The sequence below is a fragment of the Syngnathus scovelli genome, chromosome 5 (assembly GCF_024217435.2).
Source record: "Syngnathus scovelli strain Florida chromosome 5, RoL_Ssco_1.2, whole genome shotgun sequence".
Lineage (NCBI taxonomy): Eukaryota > Metazoa > Chordata > Actinopteri > Syngnathiformes > Syngnathidae > Syngnathus > Syngnathus scovelli.
The window spans coordinates 3,811,656-3,831,206 of NC_090851.1; the positions used below are offsets into that span (position 1 = coordinate 3,811,656).

Consider the following 19,551-nt stretch of genomic DNA (forward strand, 5'->3'; position numbering starts at 1 on the left):
GCAGGGTGGGTGCATTTGCACTGTGGAGGGGTTGCGGGAGGCATGACGTCACCCGCAACATCCGCGACCCTCGCACCAAAACAAAGAGGAAAAGCAAGACGAAAAAAACCAACAAAGGGAGACTAAAATACATTTGCATCGGCACATGCAACGTCACTCGACGACAACGTCGTCTTGCAAGCCTCTTAAATCGGGGTCACACATCCTGAGGGGTGGGGTAATATGGGGATGGGTCTATTTCAATACGCGCGGTGTGTGGAGAGACACTGAGAGAGGAGGTCCGGGAGGGGCATCATTCCGTCTATCTATCTGTCTGTCTGTCTGTCCGTGTGAATGGCGGATGGGGAAGCCGCCGTGCTTGCGGAGAGGGGGCTGGCCGCTGTGATGGCGTTCTAAACCCGAAGGAGGAGCTCACATCTCTTTCCTGCGTTTTGTGCACGTCGCCTCTCCGATCGGACGTCCGCTTCTTCTGAACATGGATCCCGAGAAGACTTTGACGTTCTGTCTCGGGCTCAAGGCTGAGGCGGTACACACACACACACGCACGCACACACACACACCCGCGTGAGCGCGCGCACACACACTGCTGTCAAAACGCAAGGCATGGATTGCTGCAGAGCAACATGCTTCCATGTTGATAAACACTGCAGCAGCAGCCTCTACTAGCCTGCACTCGTGTCTACCTCCGATCTTTTTAATTGATTCCCCAATTCTGAATTTTAATAATAAATGGCGTGTCTCCAACTCGTCTTGCAAATAAAGACTTTAGCAAATGCACAACAAATATTTGATTCGAGAGTATGAAGAAAAAATGGATGCCTTGTTCTTCTAAAATGCTTGTATACAGTACAATGTTTACAGCTTTTTTTTTTTTTTTTTTTTTTTTTTTTTTTTTGCCCCCAGTGATGCTTTATGCATGACAAACAGTTGTAGAAGTGACTAAATTGCTGATTCAGAATTCTGAGAGCTCCACAATGTGAATGACCTTCCATTTTTGCGTGCTGATTAAAGCTTCTCGCCACGCATCAAGTTGCACTTTGTTGCACAGGTATTTGGACAATGACATTTCAAATAATACTCCTAATCATCTTTACTTCCGCATACCACCACGATGAATTTGAAGTGAAACAATGCACATGTGATATAAGTATAAAAGTAAATTTATAGCCAAAATATGCCATTTCCTAACTACAGTACTTTTAGTTTCAGCGTCCTATTTGGACAAAGTGACATAATTATCATTCTAATACTTTTAGGTGAATGATTAGCTGAATGATTTTGTACTCACAGCAGACACAAGAGAAGGCCGCAAGAGAAAACAAGTAACAAGTGAACCTGCCCTAATTTGCATATGGAAAAATATATGTTGTTTAAAACCACCGTTATAGTCAGACAGCAAAAAAGTTCTGGATTTGGATATCAGTGTACAGTGTTGCTATGGCGTTTGGGTCTTGTCGAATTTTGGCTCGTCATCATTTTGTGCATACGCGGTCGAGTTCTTTGTGTGCGTTGAATTGCGGTAGAGGGCAATACTTTGTTCCCCCGTGCAAACAACATATCCATCAGGCAGTTAACAAAAGAGTTCCAAACACAGCCACGGTCTTTCTGCATTGTTGCCTCTCACTTTCACTCGCAATTTGTCACTTTCCTCACTGTGGGCCTTCATGACATTTACACAAGAATGACTGATATACTTATTTGGGAATTTTTGCACACGCTGACAAGAAATTTGAATGAAAAATGTGACTTCCGATGTTTGAAATGTGCCGTATGATTGAGTTTGTATTTATTACTCGTGATATTTTACTGGGAGTGCCTCAGGGATCTGTTTTAAGCCCTTTGCGCTTTGCAATAGTGATGGATAAGCTGATAGAATGGAACCTTGATGCTCCTTGACCTATTGAGAAATGTTTGTTTAGATGAAAAAAATATATACATGCAGTTTGAAACTGGTGGAGGAAATTATTATGTGAGTGTAGAGTCTCTGCTAGAATGAAGTCGTGGAAGTTCACAATGAGGTGGTTCCTGTAACGGTTGCATGTATCTCTTTGTCTTTCACTAGATGACAATGTCCCTGAGATACTTGGATGGGACCACCGAGGCTTCCACGGTGAGCAGCTCGACCTTCGCTATTCATTTCAGAGCGCTATGAAAATCAGGCCTCTGAGCATAACCACAGTGGTCGCCATGGCGACTCAATTATTTGCCGTTACGGCTCGTGTGGTTACCATGCGCGAGGCAGATATCGCTGCGGCTCACTCCGGGCTTTCCTTCACTGATGTAATCATTGCGAAATAATGCCACATATCGGCTCCTGATGGAAATTTTTTTTTTATTACATATCACATCTGACAGACTTCAACCATTTTTTTTTTTTTTTTTTTACAGGTGGCTGTTCCCAATAAGGAATCGGCCAACAAGGTGTCAATAGTTGTTTGTCTACTTGTGTTAAAAAATTTCTGTATTCAAACTTATATCTTCATAATCATTGACCATCTATCAAAGGACAACATAAATGCAAGAGCAATATATCCTGGCATTGCAAAGGTCACATGGGGTTTTGTTTTGTCCACCAGGTGGTGAAGCAACATGACGGTTCTGGTAGCCAGCCCGTAGTCAGTCCCAAGTACTGTCCTGGTATAAACAACAATCCGGGTTACCTGTGTGAGACAGGACACTGCTGCGGAGAGACGGGCTGCTGTACCTATTATTACGAACTCTGGTGTGAGTCACCTAACCGCCTTTGTCAGTCGCCATTAAACGAGATAGAAAATATTTGAGGGCATCTTAAGGTTGGGTGGGGCTTAAAAATGGGGCTTCACTCTTCCTTGCAGGGTTCTGGCTGCTGTGGACCGTGTTGATCCTCTTTAGCTGTTTCTGTGCTTATCGCCACCGCCGCGCCAAGCTGAGAATCCAGCAGCAACAGAGACAGCGGGAAATCAATCTTATTGCCTATAACGGAACCTACAACTACCCGTCCTCCATGCTGGATCTGAGTAGGTTTCTTAAGGGACACACATTTCATCGGTTTGTAGTGTTTAAAGAGAAAATGTGCTTATCCTACTTGTTTGACGGTATTGTGCAGTCTAACTTTTGTGCCACTCAATTTTAAAACTAAATTGTATACCACTATTCAAAATGAAAATGGACGCTGAAGGTATGCGTTCTTCTTTTAGGTTTTCTGGCCACCTTCAAGTTACCCTCTTACGATGAGGTGGCAGCGGACCCCACCACGCCCCCTCCGCCTTACAGCTCCGTGTTCGCCCTGCAGGGCGGCGCCACGCTAGGGTCCGGCTCCTCTTACCCACATCACCACCTCCACAGTCACCCCTGCCCCCCTTACCTGGGGCCCGGCCCCAGCGGCCTCACCTCGTCCCAGAGCTCTGACAACTACACCAGCTGCTCCTGCGAGTCCTGCTCCCTCACCTCGCCCTGCAGCACCTCCTTCTCCGTCCAGGTGACGGACGAGACGTACGACAGCAGCCGCGTGTCTACGCCCAGCGAGACAGGTGGCGACGGCGCCTTCTTGCCCGGGGTGGGGGGCGGCCGCTTATCCTCGGCCCCGTCTTCGCCACCTTCGGCGCAGGTTCCAGCGGATGTTATATCGCCGATCGCTCGGAATGTCGTTCCCAGTCGTTCCTATCATGGCAAAGAGGGGATCCCATGTCCGGCTGCCCCGCTCTCACTTCCCCTGCGCCCCCTTAATAGCTACCGCCCCTCGGCCCACCCTCGCCTTCCGCTTTCACCCCTCATTCTGCTCCCTTCCCTTTCCTCCGGGCAAGTCCAGCATCTCATCTACTCCGACCCCTTGCGCGCCACGCTCAACGACAGAGCGGAAGACCGCTTACCTCGCTCCACCACGTCACCTTCTCAACGGGCCGCCCCCGCCCCAATGCGCCCCGACGACGAGGAGGATGACGAGGAGGATGACGAGGAGGATCACTTCCGCCACCGACGCCTGACGGGTGATTCCGGCATCGAGGTGTGTCGCTGCCAAGTGAAGCGCAGAGACCGAGAAGAGGAAGCGGGGCTCAAGGAGAAGGAGCGGCACGACAGCGTGGATTGCTCCCTCCGAGCTAAGGAGGGGGTCCTCTCTCCCCTGCTGGACGCCGTTGTCGTCGTGGAGTCCTCGGCTGTCTGACGAGCAAAGAAGGAAGTGTTGTTATGTTAGCGTCATCCTCGTAGAGCAAGACTAGTAGGTGAAAAGTCACTGAAGTTAAAGTCTTGGAGGTGAGTGGGAGGACGGGATGAGTTTTATCTCCTCTTCACCTCGGAGAGCAGGTGTTAGTTGAGCCGTGATGATTGTACAAAAGTACAAAAAGCACAAAGGAAAGGTCATGTGGATAGACGTCGATGGGTTTACGTGAATTTACTTATTTCCCTTTTTGAGTCACCCCCCACTCCATAGTCAAAGTGGTAAAGTCCGCACAATAAACCTGTGCTAGGCCACATGACGTCACCAAGGTGAGAGGTCTCGTTTTAATACTAGTGATAGTTAGGATTATGCAAACAACAACAACAAAAATTATTCCAACAAAACATTGTAGTGACACACATACTAAAATTCAGCATGTGTGACTGGAAATATGCAAAAGAGCATTTACGGTTATTTTGTTTTTCTTTTGCTCTCAATTTTGAGTAATCGTAACCTTTAAAGGTAATGAAATCCCCTCCAGCCTTTTTATACCAGCAAATGAAGTGATCAAGTTTGATCAAACAATCAATTTTGGTGGAGGTCGCACACTGTTTGCTGCAATGTGATGGCCGCCACTCTTGCCATACAAATCAGTTTGATGATGCGATTGATCCATTTCCTATATATATCAAATCTAATCATGAATTGATACTCTCCCCAATGTAAAGTGAATTCAACGAGTTGTTTTTTTATTTTTTCTGTACATGAAGATGTCCACTCACCAGCTTCATATTATATTCCTGGTGTGCAAATGTTTATATAGCAACACAATTTTATAATTGGATACCATAATATACAGCTCTCTTGTGTCTTTCAAGGCTGCTAATGTTTAAAGGCAACATGTTAACCCAACTCACTCATACACTGATGATGAATGTATAAAAAGGACTGCTTGAATGCTTCTGGACATTTTTACAGTGGGGGGGTGGACCCCCCACAGTGATTTGTATGCAGCCAGTCAATACGAGCTCTGATGTGTTTTGTTTTTCGCTGTCTACAAATATTTCTAGTTAGTTTTAAGGCTTAGTCACACTGTACTTCAAAGTCATTAGTTGGACTTTACAGTAGGCGCCCATGTAGAGTGCCCGCCTCAGTGGGTGGGTGACGAGGAGCCCTTGACTGAAGTACCACCTGAGATTGAAGCAGGTTACTCTGTCCTGGTGACGTCTCCATTGTATGGAAATAACACACACGCGTACATAAACTGTATTTAAGCATCAAACTAATGCACGTGTGCTGCTGTCGTTACCATGGGGGACACGGTTCATCGATAAGAGACTACTTTTGATTTTAAAGTGGCCGTTTTGATCATTTTCTGTGTGAAAGTGATGCTTACTATTAGCCTAAACACTAAGACAAACGTGACTGTTAGGTTTGTGATTGCTTGATTTTTTTAAAGGCCATTATGACACACTGCATGTCTCACAGGGAAAGAGTTCTTACATTTAGATTTTTCCTTTATACCTCATCACTATGAATTTGACAATAATTAGTACCAAGATATAATTAAGCACTATGGCATATAATGACATCATAAAAAAGTTGTTTCATGCCACTTCCACTTGTTATTACACATAAAATTGCACATATATTTGAACCAACCAAACTGCGATGCTAGCAGAGCTCCTGCCAGATTAATGTAACAACATCTCTGCTATTGACATTTTAAATTCTGTTCATGAAAGTGATAAATTAGTGAAAATGCTGAGTGGTTAGAAGCCTGTTAGCCCAAAAAGCCCATGTTCAGCCCTTGTCGCAAGCATATATTCTTTATCCTTGACAAAAAAAAAAAAACTTTTATTACACAGCAAATTTTAGCTAGTGTTTTTATGACAATATTACACAATACTGACTCCTAGTGGACAAAACAGGAAATGGAGGTATTGAAAAAGTGGGTCAGTGAGGTCATCAAATGGTAAATCTCTAAGAGTTAACACCAAAACTATTACGGTGGTGTATAAATGCAAAGTTATATTAAAAAAAAAATTAACCTACCTGTAACCAAGATGTATCGTACATTTCTGTACTCCTTTAAATCATGTTATTGATTAGCACTAGCTGATGTGTGATTTAAAACAGCCTGTGGTGCCTGGTAGCTCTTTAGGCATAATATATTTTCTCGCTGCTACATGAGTGTGTGTGTGTGCGTGCGTGTTTTTGTACGTTGTGTGTCGTACACAAAGTCAGTTTTAGCTGTGCTTTTAAGCGGTCACTTTCTAAATAGATGCCGCACACGCGAGAATCGCAAAAGTAGTATTTAGCAATAGTGTTCACACTGTTTTTCCTGACTCTGGTGGAGGCTGGTTGATGGGAAACAAACTGTTGTGAAAAAAAAAAGACTTTTACCTCTTTCGTACTGAGCCGTGAGCTGTGCTGGGCCGAGGCCCTCGATTGTACATACGCAGTATACGTATATACTGTAAGCATTTGAATTGCCTTTGTCTTAAAGGCTTCTCCCAAGTGCAAACAAGAAAGGTGGCTTTATTTAGGCTCTGTTTGTGGCCTCCATGTGTTACCAACATTTGTGTCAGTTGTACGAGAAAAAATCTTAAAATAAATGAAAAAAAATAAAATAATGGTAACACATGAGGACCACCGAGCGTTGATTTCACGTTAAAGCCGAGTTGTTGAGCGTTGATTCACTGTATATAGAGAACACAGTTTGATTTTTGCCTTCTGTGCAACTGTTTAAGATCAAACATGGCCAAATTTTGCCCTCAATTTAGGTCGCGGGCCACTTTAAGACTGTTAAAGACTCCTAAGGACTGTTCGTTGTTTCAAGAGAGCATTTCCTCTATATTTTTTACTCGAGTGAAGCAGGGAATTGATAAGGCAACTTGCCAGGAATACAAAAACACAAGATTAACCAAGACTGTTGATTCTTTGTGAAACAACATTTATTCGTGTGTTTAGAAGCAAGCAGGATTTATAGAAGTACATGTGACTATGTGAACTAGTTGCGATGAATATTACTACAAGTTGTGGTGTTCTTTTTAAGCTATCTACTATCTGTGCTGCTCTCTTGTGTTGTAACTTAGCATGTGTGAGAGACTTAAACTGTTGTTGTGCAACTGAAAAAACAAAACACACGCTTTTCATGAGGCCAAAGTTGATTGTCATTTTACTATCATGATATTTGTCAATATGAACATCCGGGCGTGTTTATTATGTCTGGCAATGATTCAAAATCTTTGTGTATAATAGCATAGACACCTGTGGTGCATACTCAGATGTGAAATGAGATTCTCTTAACATTTTCATATATTTGTATATTTATTGGGTGCTGTTGGTCCTATGATATAATCATCTCCTGATGTTATTTTTTCTTCACTGCTGCTTCTGGAATTCTATCATGTTGGATACAGACATCTATAGTACTTTAAATCAAGGATGATGTGGATTTGGTGATGAAATAAAGTGGACTGAGTTAGCAACTGTTTGTGCTCTCGTCCTTAAAAGTTGGCTTTACAGATGATTCTGTTTGGAAAGGAAATGCTTTTAAGAAAACAAGACACTATAAGCTCCATTTTGTATTTCACAAAAAAATCATGAATTTGTTTTTTGCAATTATTCCATGAGGTAAACGTATTAAAAATTTATAACTGACAGGTTTCAGGGAAAATGGCTATATTTCTTAGTTGATCAAAATGCGCTTTGGATCGTGTGTAAGAACAGAACATGCCGTATGTGGGCCGCGGTCCGAAATTTGACTACATTCCAGTCTCCATCAACGTGGTTTACACTGCGACCTGCTGGCGAGAAGTGGAACTACAACAACCCGTCACGATGGCGCTTTACTTCATCTTACACGTGTTAGAGACCACGAAATTGCTACTCTATTATTGAGTTTGGATATTTTTCGAATTCTAAGTCTGTTATCATGCAATACTAAGGGGGCGGTGTAGTTTATATTACTTAACAAGCTATAAAAGTGATATGTTGTGCCTTCTTTTTGAGTTTTTTTCACCCCTGCTTGTGATTGGTCAGGACGGCCCAGCCCCCACCCTCGGCGCGTCCACGTGACCGTACTCGCTGCTCTCCAAGTTAAAAACAGACTTTGTTTATCTTACTGCTCAAATGTGCTCAGCCTCAAGGGTCCACCTGCTCGTCTTTTCGTGTCTTTCTCGCCACTGCTAACCTCTGAGCTAATTCCCCGTCCCCGATTAATTTTTTTTTGTCCCCTTGTGGAACTAAAGAAGCAAGATACACTCCAGAACTCGCGTTGGTGGGGGACTGACTGTTATCCAGCCAAGTCTCGTCATGGCGACCGAAGTGGACGCTCGGTCTTCGGCTCAGCAGGCAGACGGTGAGTCAGTGCTTGTGTTGGGGTTCGACCTCCACTACCCCGGGGCCTGCTGGCATGCACTGGCCGCCCCCCATTGTCTATGCATGGGACGGGCTGCATGGCTAGCATGCACCATGTGCTCCAGAGACCCTCCCCCCCCAACTACCACCAACGCAACAACAATCACAGCAATAGGATGACGCAATATTGCACCTTTCACGTTCCAGCCCATATTCCAAATTACTCCCTTTGTGCACATTAAGCAATTTTCCCTCATATTTATAAATCCTCGTGTCGTGATTGGATGATCTCGTAGCGCTCACTTCCGCCTCGACAAACATGTCTGCCCACGCTTGCGCGACAGTGTTCCAAAATCAAAAACAACGCCATGGTTGTCTTCTCTGTAGTGTATTTATTTATTTACATTCGAGGTCACGTAACGTTACACGAAGACCCGAGCGAGCTTCGGCGTGTGCACATGACGTCAGACGCGTAGCGTTAGTATCCAAAGGGAGTTCTTATATAATCTCCGTCTTATACTGTGTTGAAATGTTACGTAAAGTGCAGGAATGTATTATTAGCTGCATACCCAACAGGTTAAGCAGACAAGGATTAAACATTCTCGGGCACAGCGCCACCCCCCCGCCCCCAATTCTTTGTCTAACGGGGGAGCATGACCTATACATGAGGGAGGCTGAGATAAAATATCAAATAAAAATGCTGAAAATTTTTAAATCGTGCTACGCAGACTTCCGATGAGTCTAAAGCACGTCCCTCCATGTTCTTATTAATACACTGACCTATGTTGACCTCTGCCCACATGGCTTACTTTTTTTTTTTTTTTTTCATAATGCATGTCAAGTGAAGCTTATGCATGTACAAGATCCGCATTAGATCCATTTGTGAGGAAAGAGAGAGAGAAATAATTAAACTGGGCCACGTAGCGCGTTCACTGAAGGTGTCAAGTTTGCATTCCAGTTGTAAAATTAGCTCACTAAACTGCTCAAGTTCAAACTATAGGGGAAAAGTCATGTTTAGGGGAGCTCCTCGTAAATTTGCGACGTACAGTCGGGTGTACTGGTAGCATGTTATTTTAAAAGGGGAGGTGTGTTTACATCCTGCTCGCTTCTCCAGTGCCGCTTCTGTGAATGCTGCAAAAAAAGTAAACACGTCAGCAGTGTGGTTTTATCTCACTTTCTGCCATCCCTTTAGTGCTTATTATTTTATTGATACATGGCAAGATACAATCAGCTCGTTCCCCTTTTACAATCACATCACAATATTAAAGTAAAAAAATCATATTAATGGGCTTAAAGTTAAAAAAAACCCCATAATAATCGGCTTATTTTCAACATTATAGCAATTTACTTAATACCAAAATATTTCATAAAAATAAAAATATTTTTATTTATGTTTACGTGTGACAACAACAAAGTTTTCAACAGCTGCAGAAGTTGCCTGACACTTGTTGTGCAACTCCCATCTAGGCAAACCTTTTTTTTTTTCTTCCTCCCTCGCAGCTCTCCACTCTACCCGGATTGGTTGGCCACGTGTTTTGGCATAGGGTTGGTCGAGTCCTAATTTACTGCCAGTGACAGGCCGCGTGACCTACATATGGGGAGGGAAGGAACAAGCAAAGTGGAATGTTTTTCTTGATACGCTTTCAAGGCATCGGGCGTGGCTGCAAAGAGTTAAACGTCGTCGGTTCTGCAATGTTCCTTTATTTTTCCATTTATTTCTTGAACTACAATTCTGCAAAATGTGCATCTGGCTTTCTATGAAAATTCATTTTGGAAGAGTTGAGACTTTTTATGCGGTCTGGATGTCTTCCCCTCTTCCAGTAATAATACTGCATATGGAGTGAGAGCTCACACTATCATTTGGATCCCTGCATAAGTATTCATTACCCCACCCTGGGGACCGCCCGAGGGAGTCATGTGACCCACAACCATGCCATATGTAGTCAGTTCGGCCGCCGCGAGCCGACCGTGCAAGGACGGGAGCGACGTTAGAGAAAAACAGGCGTCAGCATTTCTTTACCATGTGTTCTCCCTTTGCTCCTTCCTCCCCCTCCCACGCCTGCAGGAACACACCAGCCCTGCCTGTTGTTGCAATTCGTTCCTCAAAATCCACAAATGTTTAATGGCCACGTTGGCCTACTTAAGGCTAACATGTATAATCATCATGGAATACAGACGGTGTTTTATTATGCAATACTTTGTGACTTTTTTTTTTTTTAAATCTTGCACTCGACAAATTCTCTCTCCATAAGTGACCATTAGTATCAGTGCCATCTGCACGGTTTAACTGAAATGTGGCGGTTGAACGCCTCCCAGCCATCATGCAGACAACCTCATTAACGTTGCCACTGTCCCACCCCCTCACAGGGACGTTTCCTCGCGACGACCAGCCAGAAGAGGCAGAGCGTCCCTACGCCGACGATGACGACGAGCTGAACGAGGTGGAGATGAACGGCAACTGGACACCTCAGGAGAAGGCCCTGCACGAGGCCAGGCTTAAGGCTAAGGCCAAGCGGCGACTCCGCAAGTCATCCCGCAACTCCACCAGCGATTCTATCTCCGAGTCGGGGGATACCGCCGGCGTGGACCCCAACAGTCCCAAAAGCAAAGTCGTCCCCAGTGACCGCAAATCCAGAACGGGCAAAGGCAGAGGCCTGCCGAAAAAAGGTACTGTTTGGACCAGACTATAAAGTTTTTTGACTTGATATTTTGGTTGCAGTTAGCTAAAAAAACGCAAACAAGTCTGACATTTTTGCCCCCCAAAATTCCCTGTTTATGCCTCAACATGTGGTGCCATACATTGTATATAAAAAGTCTACACACCCTAGTTTTAAACAGCATAATTTTTATTTGTTTGCTTTTGCAGGTGGAGCAGGGGGTAAAGGTGTGTGGGGTGCCGCTGGGATGGTTTATGAGGATGAAGAACCTGATTTGCAGGATCCCAACTACGACGAATCTGCTCAGGTTAGCATGAACGAACCTGTTTGGTTTATTATAATGTTCATCAGCGCTGCAAGACAGAATGGCATTATCAAACATCAGCAAAAAGTGGTCATCGACGTATCCAGGCACCTTCTTGTCATCCAGATGGTTGTGTCACTTGTCAATCAACAGAACCTTTCAATCTTTAACCTCCTTATCAAGCCGAGGGCTCAGCGTCCCAGTGAAACAAAGTAGAGTGGGAACGGAGCTTCTGCAACCAAGTTAAAAAAAAAACAAAAAACGTTGATAACAGTATAATTTCGGCCTTGACGTTGGAACACAGTGGAACCGGAACAGTGTCAGTGGGGAACTAGAACACCGCGGTACTGACAAATAAATGGCTCGTGTGCTGAGCAAGGGGATTGCTTGACACACAAGGCCACCATGTCCTTGGGAAGATTCCAAGTAGTAAAGATAAACGTCAGGGTTAAATGTGGAAAAGGTCAGATGGTTCGGGACGTACTGTAGGATGGAAACATGGTTCTAACCCTAACAAGATTCATCAATTAAATTATATTTTATATGGGAAATACAGATTCATTGAATGATTCATTTAAAATATTTGTTTTGCATAGTTGCACTGAGTCTAATGCACTACTTTATCATTTAAGGGAGACACGGTTTATGTAAAAGTTCTTCCAGAGGTTGACAAGAGGGACTTGGGGAAAATGGTCAACCCAATTGTCCAAGAATACTTTGAACATGGCGACACAAAGGAGGTCCAGGTTAGTGAAAACACGATTTGTGCACTATTAGACCCGATTCGACTTGGAAGTTGCACTTGCTAACACGGCGATGCATGTGCACTAAGATGCTGCTGAAGGAACTCAACTTGGGCTCCCACAAGTACGAGTTCTCCTCGGTGGCCGTCTCGCTGTCCCTGGAAGGTAAAGCCAGCCACCGAGAGCTCACCTCGCGCCTACTGTCCGATCTTTCGGTCAAGGTGCTAAGCCAAAACGACATGGCGAAGGCCTTTGACAAGATGCTCAAAGACCTACCCGACCTCATACTGGACACGCCTGATGCTCCGCAGGTACTAAATGCATCCGTGAATTTAGCCTTGTGTTGGTGTGTGAGACAAACGCAAGTACTAGGATTGACCTGTGGGGGCAGTGTGGTGCCACAAGGGCAACGAGATTGCTGGAAAATGCAAAGGAGGAAAAGTAGTCATAGAAGGAAACATGGAAATCTTCTCACCGTCGACCAGTTTATTTTGCTTCCTGTACATCTGTGTTATTTTAATTTGATATATTTTAATATTTTTTCTCTCGCCAGATGTTGGGCCAGTTTATAGCCAGAGCCATAGCGGATCACGTCCTTCCCATGTCATTCCTGGACTGTTACAAAGGCAAAGTGGACTGTGACCATGCCAGGTGAATATTATACTTATTTTATTTATTTTTTTATGATTTGATTTGATGGAAAATGTCTTTCTGGTGTTTTTATCCACTGACCCTATTTTTGTTTGGGGTCAGAGTGGCTTTGGACCGCGCCGCCGTGCTGCTGTCCCTGAAGAGCGCCATGGTGCGTCTGGACAACGTGTGGGGCGTGGGCGGCGGCCTCAGACCGGTCAAACACCTCACCAAAGAGGTACGATTAGCCCAGTAACCATTTTGTTGCTACAATGTGAAGATCCACTTGCAGATTTTCCATCGTAGGTAAAAAAAAAAATTGCAGGTTGTCGAAACGTGACACTTTAAGTAGGTTAACTGTTTCTACGTGTACCTTGTGATCGGCTCTTGACCAGCCCAAGGTGTAGCAGGCCATTGTGTGGTTTGACGACCCTCTTGCCACGCGTCTGCATCCAAGGAGACACTCGAGAGTGTGTACGGACCGCCGCGCTTTTTTGTGGACATTCATTCTGCAAGATAAACAAAAGGCGCTGTGGCCTCTGTTTTGTTGCTGTCAGCAGCAGAGTGCCTTCTGCGCAGAGATGTGTGTTGTTGCGGGGGCGTACACAAACACACACACCTGCATTTTTTTAACCTGACTGCTCGAGCTTTGTATTGTGGAATTTTTGGTGCTCGAATTTGAAGTTTATTTTTATTTTTATTTTTTGTATTTTCTTGCTGTATGTGATTAGAATGTATTGCTGTTTCAAAAAAAAAAAAAAAAACGCTTGTTATTCACAGTTTAGGTTTTGGGGTATTTTAATTACTTACAGTTTGTTCCCAGATGAACCTTCTGCTGAAGGAGTACCTGACCTCAGGAGATGTGTTGGAGGCCGAGCGCTGCCTTCGAGAACTGGAAGTCCCCCACTTCCACCATGAGCTTGTCTATGAGGTATCATTTTGACAAATTTTGCTGATTTATAGTGTGGGGGTACCACAACATGGCAACCTCCATATTTTAGCTAAAAAAAAAAAAGGGAATATTGGATCTAATTCGCATCTTCTTGCATCCAGCCAAGTACAAAACTAATTGGAATAAAATATCCTTTCTTTCAATTTTACGCCAAGGACTATTTGTTCATTTTGGCAGGGACTACACTTTCATTTGTCGAGTACGGATTCCGTACTGACCAATCCAAAATAAATAAGAACATTGTGTCGCAGAGAAATAAATTTCCCTACGTCCCAATTTGCCACCGGCTGTTCCTCTATTAATTTGTAAAATGTTGAATTGAAATGAGGATGACATGAAATGTTTCACAATGAGAGCCCAAAAGATTTTGTTGTATTTTCAGGCTATTGTCATGGTGCTCGAATCCAAAGGCGACACAGCCAGTCCCATGATCATCAAGCTGCTGCAGTCCCTCTGGAAAACGGGCCACCTCACCGTGGATCAGATGAACAGGGTCAGTCTCGTCATCTTGGTATGAAGAACTCTTTGTGGACCTGCTAACATTTACTTTGACCACTGTAGGGCTTCCAGCGGGTCTACGACGAACTCCCCGAAATCAGTCTCGATGTGCCGCACGCCCACACGATCATGGAGACGTTTGTGGACCTCTGCTACCAGGAGTCGGTCATCACCAAGCAGCTAAGAGATGATTGTCCTTCGAGGTTGGTACAATATGGAAAAATTCCGCCTTTACGTTTAGGCTGTGGTGGACCGCCGGTCTACTCAATTACTGTAACTGGTGAGAAAACTTTAGATTTAAAGTAAATTTACATGTTTTATTTTCTTTTTAATAGAGGGCGCAAGCGTATGGTCAGCGAAGGTGATGGTGGCAAGATTAAAAATTAAAAATGAGAAGTAAAGAGGATCCTCAGGAGGAGATGTGCATTCAAGTTTCATCTGGACGAGTTGGGAGTTTGAAGCTCCTCCCCCTGGTGTCTTCACACACAAACACACACACAGCAGCTTTGGTGGAAGTGAAGGCAGTCTGCTTCATCTTGCTAACGCTGTTGTTTTTGTAAGAATGTTCATTGTTTCTTGGGTTAATCCACCCGTCTTGTTTCAGCTTTTGTATTATTTTTTCCTTTCCAAAAAAATAACTCGCAGGTGCAGTCAAATCATCGTGGACCTTCTATTGAGGTGTCTATTGCTTTGCTTGACAGTTTCCATAAATGGACATATCTGTTCAGTTGATCTGGAGATGGTTTTGTTCAACAGAAACACATCATGGTTTTTCTGTCTGTTTCACATATTGACCAAAGTTTGAATATGTATTAAAAAAAAAAAGTTCATTAAAAAAAGGCAGCATATTTGTTTGTTTGTTTTTTTTTTTAAATTTTTAAATTTTTTATTTTATTTTACAAGCAATACCCAGTACTCTGAGGGCCACACTAAACCTAGAAACATATACTTCTAAAAATATAGTACAAGTATTGATTTATCTTAAGAATTTGTGGATTTCTTTTTTTAAAATAAGGTTTAAATGAAAAATTCCATTATTTTCCTCAAAAGCCAAATATTATTCTTTTGCTCAAATTAAAATTTAACTAAATTACAATAAATGGTCTTTAGTTCTTTTTATTTCCTGTAATAAAATTAAGCAAGTACAAAGACCAATCAGTTATTGCATCAATTACATTGTATAATATAATATGTAAATTATTTGGTTAAACTTTTCATAATTTATTGACCGCTTTATATACGACATTTTTTTTACCCTTAATTTATTCACGGTATTTTATTTAATGTATTTTTGTATTTAGCTAAATATGCCCAAGCGTATACCAATTGGTGACGTCATATTCAAGCGCTCGAGAGAAACGTCATCAAACAGCGACGTGAACGTGGAAGTACCCAGCCGAGCGAGCAAGTAGCCGAGTCTAAAATTGTCGACAGGTGGGTGATCGTACACCCAGTGCACATTATATCAAATTGAATATAATATCAAATTGCTTTAATATTGGATTTAATAATTTTAACAATGTAATTTTGCGACAACCAACCGTACTATCGTGTTGCCTTCAAGGCAGCTCTATCAGGAGGCGTGGATGCAACTTTGTGATGAGTGGCTCATGTGTCAAGTTATTTTTAATTGCCGCACAGAAAAAGCAAATTTGACTCGCATTTTTAACATCAAGAAGTTCCATATAAACCAGAACAAAGCAATAGCAACGTGAAGCAGCAATACGTGCAATTATGTGCAGAAAAAATGAAATTTATGGGCTTTTTTTTTTTTTTTTTAATGCAGCAGACGATTTGTTAAATTGTAAATGTGCCTTTAATGGCCGTCTACGGCTTGATTGACACCATGATGGTTATTGTTAATATTGTGGTTGACCTTTGTGACAGCTTGCCTTTATTGCTTTGAATACTTTGTGCTGTCTCGGTTATTATTGGCAGTGTAACAACATCGTGTTTATGTTAATTTCAATACTTTTGTCTTGTCCCAATTCTCGCCAGTCAGTCCTGGAAGACGTGTTCCTCACTTCTGCCGCAATCTTAAAGAAAAAGGCGAAAAAAGGCACACGGAATTTTCACATTAATAATTTTGGCCCCATTCAAGTCCTTGAGCTCCACACGTTACTCTCGTCCGCAGGTCTACAAGATCAGGATGGGCAGGCAGCGTAGGAGGGTGCCGGCCGGAGAGAACTCCTCTCTCCTAAATAATGAGAAGCCCTCTGCGTTAGCTCGCAAGGATAAGAAGAAGAAAGTGGATATTGGCAAAATCTTCATCAACATCTCCATCGGCCTCTGTGTGGTCAGCCTCATCTGGTTCTTCTACGCGTACTACATGCGCTCCAGTCTGGCCAGGCGCGTTGTGACGTTGCACCCGTCGCCTCCTGTCCTGGATGCCAATTCCACCAGCGCCAAGGTCTCTCCAGACAGGTTTTGGGGATCCTACAGGCCTCAGGTCTACTTTGGCATGAAAACAAGGAGTCCTAGGTCAATTGTGACAGGTAGACATACAAATAGAGAATGGTCAATTAAAATAAATACTTTTTATTCCATAAATAAATCGGTACAACTGGTGTGTATATTTATCTCTGTTGCCATCAGGTATGATGTGGATGATTCAGCCTACCACCATGGATGTGAAACTGAGGCACACCTGTGAGCAGGATGATCGCTTGAAAAGTTACGGCTGGCTGATGCACGACGGGCTCACCTTCGGCGTCCAGGAGATCCAAGACAACAATGTCGTACTGACCACCGAGTTCGTCAAGCGAGCTGGAGGTCATCACGGTGGAGATTGGACCTGGAGGGTCACCGCTAAGCCACATGTGAGTGACAATGTTTCCATAGCAACCGCTATGAACAAACTGCCATCTTTGATTATTTTTTTTTGTTTGGTTTTAACCCATCAGAGTTCTGGCTCAGCAGGCCCAATCCTCTCCCTGATGTTCTACGCTGCAGCAGACACCCAAGGCTCACTGCAGGCTCACGTGGAGGAGAAAACCCGTCTCGCTTCCATCACGGGTGTCTCGGAAGAGCTGGGCAATTTCAAGATCACGTTCCAGAAACCTGTTGGCCGGAATTTGACCAAATCTAAATATGCCAGGTAAAAAAATGTCAAATGTGTCCATCTCCTCTCACGTCACTGCATGAGGGAGCGTTTCATAACTTTGACCACTAGATGGCAGTATGCAGCAGCTATTCTTTTGTTTGACCAAGTGCTCACACTTACTTAATACAGCCAATATAAATAATATTAAGGGCATAAAAGTAAAACTGACCGGTTAGTGAAGGCCTGTATTTGGTTCCTGCCTTTTCCAGTTACAACTACCTTCAGACTCTCACTCCCGGCTTGGAAAAGCTGACTGACATTGTGAAGCACAGTCTGAACCGCAAGTTTGTCCACAACCCTCCGAACGGGCTGAGCAGGCACTACATTGGCCTGGGCCCCTACAGGGCCCCCCATCACCCCAACCAACAGAACGACCCCGATGCAAGGAAAGAAAGTGACTTTGTCGTGCACCAGGTCACCGTTCAGGTACCCTTTCAAGTTGAAGTGCTCTTTGAATCAGCGAGCTTTCGCAGACGCCCCGACCAGCTGGCGGGACCGATTATGACCCAGGAGCTGGAGAAGAGGAAGGCCGAGTTCAATGCCAAGTTTGAGGAGACGTTTCAGCTCGAGAATAGCGGTTTCGATCAGGCCTACATCAAGTTTGGCAAGGCGGCGCTCAGTAACATGTTGGGTGGAATGGGATACTTCTACGGCCAGTCGGTGGTGCAGTCCGTCTACAACGAATACCCGCTCCTGTATCCCGAGGGCGCGTTATTCACCGCCGTCCCGTCGCGCTCGTTCTTTCCCCGAGGTTTTCTCTGGGATGAGGGCTTTCACCAGCTGCTACTGAGTAAGTGGGACCCACAGTTGACCAGAGAAGTCATCTCCCACTGGATGGACCTGATGAACGTGGAGGGCTGGATCCCGCGCGAGCAGATCCTCGGAGATGAGGCTCGCAGTAAGGTCCCCGCTGAGTTCATAGTTCAGCTGAATGAGAACGCAAACCCGCCCACGCTCTTTTTAGCTATTGCCGAACTCCTTAAGCAGTTGTCAATGGATCCACAGAGCAAGGAAGCGCGGCCAACTATACCTTTCCTCAGACGACTTTACCCCAGACTCAAGACCTGGTTCGAGTGGTACAACACCACTCAGGTGGGGCAGCTGCCTCACACGTACCGCTGGCGAGGGCGCGACAAGGACTCCAATCTGTTCCTCAATCCCAAGACGTTGACCTCCGGTCTGGATGACTACCCGCGGGCCTCGCACCCGTCGGCGGAAGAGCGCCACGTGGATCTGCGCTGTTGGATGGCCATGGTCTCGGGTATCATGGTTCGGATCGCTCGGATTTTAGACGAACCTCGGGCGGACTACGAATTCACCCACCAAGTGCTGTCAGACAACGAACTGCTGTACGAGCACCACTGGTCCGAGCACCTCCTGGCTTTCAGCGACTACGGCAACCACACTCAGGAGGTATCCTTGGAGCAGGAGAAGGTGTACATGCCCCGCGGACAACACCGCCAGCAGGTCCCCGTCACGCGATTTGTTCGCCTGGTTCGCAAGGCTCCCAAACTCCGCTACGTCAACGCTCTGGGTTACGTCAGCTTGTTCCCGTTCTTACTTATGGTTCTTGAGCCCGACTCCCCCAAATTGAAGGCCGTCTTGGGAGACATGAAAGATCCCAACAAGCTCTGGACGCCTTACGGCCTGCGCTCTCTGTCCAAATCCGATCCGTTGTACATGAAGCGAAACTCGGAACATGACGCCCCCTACTGGAGAGGACCAATATGGCTTAATATCAACTTCCTGGCAGTGAGGGCCCTCTACTACTATAGCCAAACCCGGGGGCCGTATAAGGAGGAGGCGAATCATCTGTACGTTGAACTCAGGACAAATATTGTCAAAAATATTTATAAACAGTATGCCGAAACGGGTTACATCTGGGAAAACTACGACGACTTAACTGGTGCGGGTCAAGGGAGCCACCCCTTCACTGGGTGGTCATCCCTAACTTTATTAATGATGGCTGAGCAGTACTAATATCATCTCATCAGAGAACGACAACGCCCCAGACCTGACGTTGGGGAGGGGGGGTTTTAATTTAATGAGGAAAGCAATTTTTCATACTTTTTATGTTTTTGACCTGAAGAATCAGTCGAATTTGGCACCGCTCATGTCAATGTTGTTTGACAAAAAATAAATGATTTAACTGTTTTTGACAATA

At 44.4% G+C, this 19,551-nt stretch overlaps 3 protein-coding genes across 5 annotated transcripts; all 3 read left to right on the forward strand.

The window, feature by feature from the left end:
• The first annotated feature begins 64 nt into the window (after positions 1 to 64).
• LOC125969290 (WW domain binding protein 1-like) lies at positions 65 to 7,629 on the forward strand. The gene is made up of 6 exons (XM_049721188.2): positions 65 to 526; positions 2,063 to 2,110; positions 2,389 to 2,421; positions 2,577 to 2,724; positions 2,835 to 2,996; positions 3,177 to 7,629. Exons 1-6 carry the CDS (start codon positions 476 to 478, stop codon positions 4,139 to 4,141), a joined length of 1,407 nt encoding a protein of 468 aa, XP_049577145.1. The 5' UTR covers positions 65 to 475; the 3' UTR covers positions 4,142 to 7,629.
• Positions 7,630 to 8,214: 585 nt separating this feature from the next.
• On the forward strand, positions 8,215 to 15,016 carry pdcd4a (programmed cell death 4a). Its single transcript, XM_049721189.2, has 11 exons — positions 8,215 to 8,501; positions 10,868 to 11,167; positions 11,367 to 11,464; positions 12,094 to 12,207; positions 12,294 to 12,515; positions 12,758 to 12,855; positions 12,958 to 13,072; positions 13,658 to 13,765; positions 14,169 to 14,279; positions 14,348 to 14,487; positions 14,620 to 15,016. Exons 1-11 carry the CDS (start codon positions 8,456 to 8,458, stop codon positions 14,669 to 14,671), a joined length of 1,404 nt encoding a protein of 467 aa, XP_049577146.1. The 5' UTR covers positions 8,215 to 8,455; the 3' UTR covers positions 14,672 to 15,016.
• Positions 15,017 to 15,618: 602 nt separating this feature from the next.
• mogs (mannosyl-oligosaccharide glucosidase) lies at positions 15,619 to 19,551 on the forward strand. Of its 3 annotated transcripts, none has more exons than XM_049721172.2 (6): positions 15,645 to 15,718; positions 16,283 to 16,343; positions 16,419 to 16,779; positions 16,880 to 17,103; positions 17,188 to 17,381; positions 17,597 to 19,551. In XM_049721172.2, exons 3-6 carry the CDS (start codon positions 16,434 to 16,436, stop codon positions 19,365 to 19,367), a joined length of 2,535 nt encoding a protein of 844 aa, XP_049577129.1. In that variant the 5' UTR covers positions 15,645 to 15,718; positions 16,283 to 16,343; positions 16,419 to 16,433; the 3' UTR covers positions 19,368 to 19,551. The 3 variants fall into 3 exon arrangements, with proteins under 3 accessions (XP_049577128.1, XP_049577129.1, XP_049577130.1); XM_049721173.2 differs by having other exon boundaries at positions 15,652 to 15,718; positions 16,283 to 16,333; XM_049721171.1 differs by lacking the exon at positions 16,283 to 16,343 and having other exon boundaries at positions 15,619 to 15,718.

Excerpts from the sequence above, each read along its gene's own strand:
- mogs (XM_049721171.1), top strand. The coding sequence starts at position 16,434 with ATGGGCAGGCAGCGTAGGAGGGTGCCGGCCGGAGAGAACTCCTCTCTC. Across the intron at positions 16,780-16,879 it reads TCCTAGGTCAATTGTGACAG|GTATGATGTGGATGATTCAG; the intron begins GTAGACATACAA and ends TGTTGCCATCAG. Across the intron at positions 17,104-17,187 it reads GGGTCACCGCTAAGCCACAT|AGTTCTGGCTCAGCAGGCCC; the intron begins GTGAGTGACAAT and ends TTAACCCATCAG.
- pdcd4a (XM_049721189.2), top strand. The coding sequence starts at position 8,456 with ATGGCGACCGAAGTGGACGCTCGGTCTTCGGCTCAGCAGGCAGACG. Across the intron at positions 12,516-12,757 it reads ACACGCCTGATGCTCCGCAG|ATGTTGGGCCAGTTTATAGC; the intron begins GTACTAAATGCA and ends TTCTCTCGCCAG. Across the intron at positions 12,856-12,957 it reads GTGGACTGTGACCATGCCAG|AGTGGCTTTGGACCGCGCCG; the intron begins GTGAATATTATA and ends GTTTGGGGTCAG.
- LOC125969290 (XM_049721188.2), top strand. The coding sequence starts at position 476 with ATGGATCCCGAGAAGACTTTGACGTTCTGTCTCGGGCTCAAGGCTGAG. Across the intron at positions 2,422-2,576 it reads ATAAGGAATCGGCCAACAAG|GTGGTGAAGCAACATGACGG; the intron begins GTGTCAATAGTT and ends TTTGTCCACCAG. Across the intron at positions 2,725-2,834 it reads CTATTATTACGAACTCTGGT|GGTTCTGGCTGCTGTGGACC; the intron begins GTGAGTCACCTA and ends TCTTCCTTGCAG.